Genomic DNA, 5,000 nt, shown 5'->3' on the forward strand with positions numbered 1-5,000 from the left:
TCCCTCTGTTCTTTCTCCTCAGGATCGTCTCTTCTTTGTCATGGAATATGTGAACGGAGGGGATCTGATGTTCCAAATCCAGCGTTCCAGGAAATTTGACGAGCAACGCTCTCGGTTCTACGCAGCCGAGGTCACGTCAGCGCTCATGTTCCTGCACCAGAATGGGGTCATCTACAGGTGCTTTCCTTGTTCTTTCACTACATTTACATTTAGCAGACGCTTTTGTCCAAAGCGACGTACAAGGGAGAGATAAGAGCAATAAAACCTGGTGTAGCATTAAATACTACTTTTTTTTTAAGAAATAGAAAACGACATAGAAAGTAAAAAGAAGTGCAGGACTGTCACTGCTTAAGTGCAAGTTAAGCCAAGGTGCCAGTTAGGAAGGGAGGTGCTCTCTGAAGAGTTGGGTCTTCAAGAGCTTCTTGAAGGTAGAGAGGGACGAGCTTGCACAGGCGGCAGTGCCAGACAACGCTCACTAGATGAACGCAGCATCCTGGGTGTAACATTTGCCCTTACAAGAGCATTTAGGTAGGTGGGAGCAGAACCAGTAAGCACTCTGTAGGCAAGCATAAGTGTCTTGAACTTGATGCGAGCAGCTACATGCAGCCAGTGGAGCTCAGTGAGTAGCGGGGTGACATGTGCCCTCTTTGGTTGGTTGAACACCAGACGCGCCGCCGCGTTCTGGATCATCTGTGACTTGAACTATTCCCCTAGTACAATGTCTTCCCCTGGTTTTGTAGTCTTCTCTTCTGGATTTGTTCTTTTTTTCTCACATCAATCAGCCTCAAGACTTTCGTGTCCAGAATGAGCTGCTTGTTTAGAGTTTACTTCCAGTTTCTAAACTGGTACAGTCTCACACTAGCATCGCAAAGGTCATCTTTATTGGGTTTGATTCACACACCGATAAAATCGATAACTTCTCTGTGCTGTGGGATGAAGCCAGACAGAGCAGTCCGGCAACATTTATGAAAGAGGGCACATTCACAGAATAATAGTGTCCTAGTTAGTTGACAAAACACTGCCAATTTGGGAATATTTGAATATGAACTTGTAGTATTGGTATATGGATGCTACAGGCTCAAAAATAGGGGCAATGCTTGCTGTACCTTGGAAATAAACCCATGACTAAGAAAGTGCTTCCAACTTCAGCAGGAGCTTGATGTGTTTGCTCACAACCTCATCGCTACACAGGACTATTTTGGGGTATATTTTGAATGAAGCCCATAACTCCAGACATCACAGTATTGTCCTGGGCCTGAAAAAACACCACAACTCCATCCCACGCCAACAGCCTCAACCCAAAACATCATTGTAACCGGCCACAGATGGAACCTAAATTCAGCATTTTCGCCTTGAATATTTGAAAAAATATGAGCCAATCCACATATTTCGGACGTTAAATAATCAAGCCCAAAGCTTCAAACGCATATTTTTCAGTAGTCTCCATTTAGATGTTGAGTTCCAATGAGGAATACTGTACTTCTTTATTACTTTATTATTATTCATTTGTTCTATTAATAATACAATACACATCTCTGTATTGTCATATTATCCACCAAATTAGAGTCCCTAGGAGTTTTTGTTATCATTGTAAAATAAGGTTGTGGTAAGTGGTTAGTTCCATCTAGAGAACCCTCAAGAAAAATATTATATGAGGTGCTGTATTCCTTTCAGCTGGTACAGCGTATTTATGTAGTGAAGAACCGGTTTCAAGACTTAAGAACCCATTTTTTCAGTCAAAGGCTTCTTTGTTCCATAAAAGTGATTTTATGAACACAGTTTTGATGAGAACTTCTCAAACTCCATGAGGGACATTTTTCCCAGAGAATGGATGCCAGGGTTTAGTGACGCTGTGTGACACACACACTCATGATGAACCTTTTTTTCTTTTCAAAGAGTGTGTGTCCTGTGTGCCTCTGTTCTTTCCAGTCGGAGCGTTCGTCACGTGACCTGACCCTGGTCATGACCCGTCTTGGTAATGGCTCCATTGCCCAGCATGTGGGGCACAGGGACGCTGTTTACCTCTATTTGTTTACTGGTTGTTTACTGGACGGGGATGATTTATGAGTTCCAGGCCGTGTTGTTTATGCTTGTGTCCATGTGTCATTAGCTACACACACTACGCGTGGCGTCGCTATGGCGGGCCTGTGCCTGCTGCCTCACCTCTGACCGCGTTCTCTCCCTTGCTTTTCTCCTCCTACTCCTCCTTCCTCCCTTCCTCTCCTCCCCTACTTCTTCTCTCAACCTCTCCTCCTTCTCCCGCTTTGTCCTCCTTTCCATCTGTTTGTGTGTGTGTGTGTGTGTGTGTGTGTGTGTGTGTGTGTCTGTGTGTGATCTGAAGCAAGTCTGCCCATATAAGCTGCCATCTAGGACTTTGCTGACCTCCATGATTCCCTCTTATCTTCTCTCCTTCTCTCCTTCTCTCCTTCTCTCTTTCTCTCCTTCTCTCGAGACATTTCTTGAGTTTCCATGTGTCATTGTCACACGGCAACCCCCCCCCCCCCCCCCCCCGTCTCTCCTCCGTCTCTTTGCCCCCCCCCTTACTGTAAGCAGTGGCCACTTAAGTGCTACCTCTGATTCAGTGCTACCTCTGATTCAGCCACCGGGTATTCAACACGATTCAAGATGGATACCATCACTTGTTTAGTCTCTTCCTTGATTCCCTCTCTTCTCTCTGTGTGTCTGACTCACCTGGTCTCAACACCCACAACACTCCGGCCAATCACACGCCACCGGCGGCCACCCGAACAGGAAGAGCACCACCCGAGCCGTGCAATTGTGCCTGTTAGGAGGCCGTCGTCAATACAGTTTGGGCCTCCATTCATGTGCTTCATCAATAGCGGGCGTTTGGTCTTTTGACCCCTTGTTTACCGGGGGGTAGGGGGGTGGGGTGGGGTAGGGGGGTGGGATGGGGTGGGGTGGCGGTGTCATTGTCATTCTGTACCCTGAGCGGCTAGCGGATGTCCAGCAGGATGTGATCCAGCCAGCGTGAATGGTGTATTGTGTATTATATGGAGAGAATAATAGTTCATTGGACTTTTTGGGAGAAATGATTGGAGATGATTGGAGATGTGTAGAAGAGTGTGTGTGTGTGTGTGTGTGTGTGTGTGTGTGTGTGTGTGTGTGTGTGAGTGTGTGTGTGTGTAAGTGTGTGTGTGTAAGTGTGTGTGTGTGTGTGTGTGTGAGTGTGTGTGTGTGTGTGTGTGTGTGTGTGTGTGTGTGTGTGTGAGTGTGTGTGTGTGTGTGTGTGTGTGTGTGTGTGTGTGTGTGTGTCTAGGCGGGGGGTCAGGCGCCGTCTCTCTGCCTGTGGGAAAGCAGGGTGTGTGGCATAATGTCCCAGTGCATGCTGGGAAATCTCTCAGCCCATTTTATCTGCTCATGGGTGCATTGGAAATGAAAGGAGCAAGGAGCAGAGAGGATAGTAGTGATTTGGACTGTGTGTGTGTGTGTGTGTGTGTGTGTGTGTGTGTGTGTGTGTGTGTGTGTGTGTGTGTGTGTGTGTGTGTGTGTGTGTGTGTGTGTGTGTGTGTGTGTGTGTGTGTGTGTGTGTGTGTGTGTGCGTGCGTGCGAGCGTGCGTGCGTGCGTGCGTGCGTGCGTGCGTGCGTGCGAGCGTGCGTGCGTGCGTGCGTGCGTGCGTGCGTGCGTGCGTGCGTGCGTGCGTGCGTGCGTGCGTGCGTGCGTGCGTGCGTGCGTGCGTGCGTGCGTGCGTGCGTGCGTGCGTGCGTGCGTGCGTGCGTGCGTGCGTGCGTGCGTGCGTGCGTGCGTGCGTGTGTGTGTTTGTTTGTTTGTTTGTGCGTGAGTGTGTCTTTCTGTTCATTTTTCTTTTTTGTGTGAGGAGTTTGGGTGTGCCTTTGTGTGTGATTGAGTATGTGTGTGTGTGTGTGTGTGTGTGTGTGTGTGTGTGTGTGTGTGTGTGTGTTTTTTTTGTGTGTGTGTGTGTTTGTAGTCTCAGTTGTGGGCGGTTCTTGGGTAAGGTCACTATCAGACTAAAACAACTAGTCTGTCTGGTGTGGGAAAAATTACAATGGGTCATACATGAAATTTTACTTTTACTATTGTTCTGCCTGACTGTGTGTGTGTGTGTGTGCGTGTGTGTGTGTGTGTGTGTGTGTGTGTGTGTGTGTGTGTGTGTGTGTGTGTGTGTGTGTGTGTGTGTGTGTGTGTGTGTGTGTTATTGTGTGTGTGTGTGTGTGTGTGTGTGTGTGTGTGTGTGTGTGTGTGTGTATGCTCCTATACTATTTTCATTTGTTTAAGTCAAGACTTTGTGCATTGGCATTTAACAGAAAAGCCCTTTAAAGTATACATGGTGTGGACATATTCTTTTTTAAGGGTAAACACATTGAAGAATACCTAATCAAAATATATTTTTTTTATAAACACATCACAGGTTTTCAGTGATATTAAGCAATTAAGCAGATGCTAAATTAGCCAAACTCCCCTTTCTCTAGAGAAGAGATACAGTCAAGCATGCTGAGACGTGCTGCTGATAGTATTTTGACAGTCAGTTTGGTCTGCAGAATCATTAATTATCTGTAATTAAATACTCAAATCATCACATCACCCTCCACGAGGTGGGACATGCAACAAGTTTGTATTTGTTGTATTTGTGCGTGTGTGTGTGTGTAGGTGTGTGTTTGTGTGTGTGTGCGTGCGTGCGCCGTGTGTGTTTGTGTGTGTGTGTGTGTGTGTGTGTGTGCGCCGTGTGTGTGTGTGTGTGTGTGTGTGTGTGTGTGTGTGTGCGTGTGTGTGTGTGTGTGTGTTTGTGTGTGTGTGTTTGTGTGTGTGTGTGTGTGAGTGTTTGTGTGTGCGTGCGGCGTGTGTGTGCGGCGTGTGTGTGTGTGTGTGTGTGTGTGTGTGTGTGTGTGTGCCATATAGGCGCCATATAGGCTATTTACCCCAAAACAAACTTCTACCTTTCTATGACCTACCATGCATACCATAGAGGGAGGAGAAGAAAAAAATGTTCTGGAACAATTTGTGCAATCACGTCTCAGCTGCC

General features: G+C 47.0%; 1 protein-coding gene across 1 annotated transcript in view; it reads left to right on the forward strand.

Moving 5' to 3' along the window:
• prkceb (protein kinase C, epsilon b) overlaps positions 1 to 5,000 on the forward strand; it is a gene marked incomplete at both ends in the record, with an annotated part of 138,022 nt that overhangs the window by 105,274 nt on the left and 27,748 nt on the right. Inside the window, one exon of the mRNA XM_080848408.1 lies at positions 23 to 177. Coding sequence (XP_080704534.1) covers positions 23 to 177 — 155 coding nt within the window. The remainder of the gene's footprint in view (positions 1 to 22; positions 178 to 5,000) is intronic.

Source organism: Sprattus sprattus (genome assembly GCF_963457725.1).
Source record: "Sprattus sprattus genome assembly, chromosome: 12".
Taxonomy (NCBI): domain Eukaryota; kingdom Metazoa; phylum Chordata; class Actinopteri; order Clupeiformes; family Clupeidae; genus Sprattus; species Sprattus sprattus.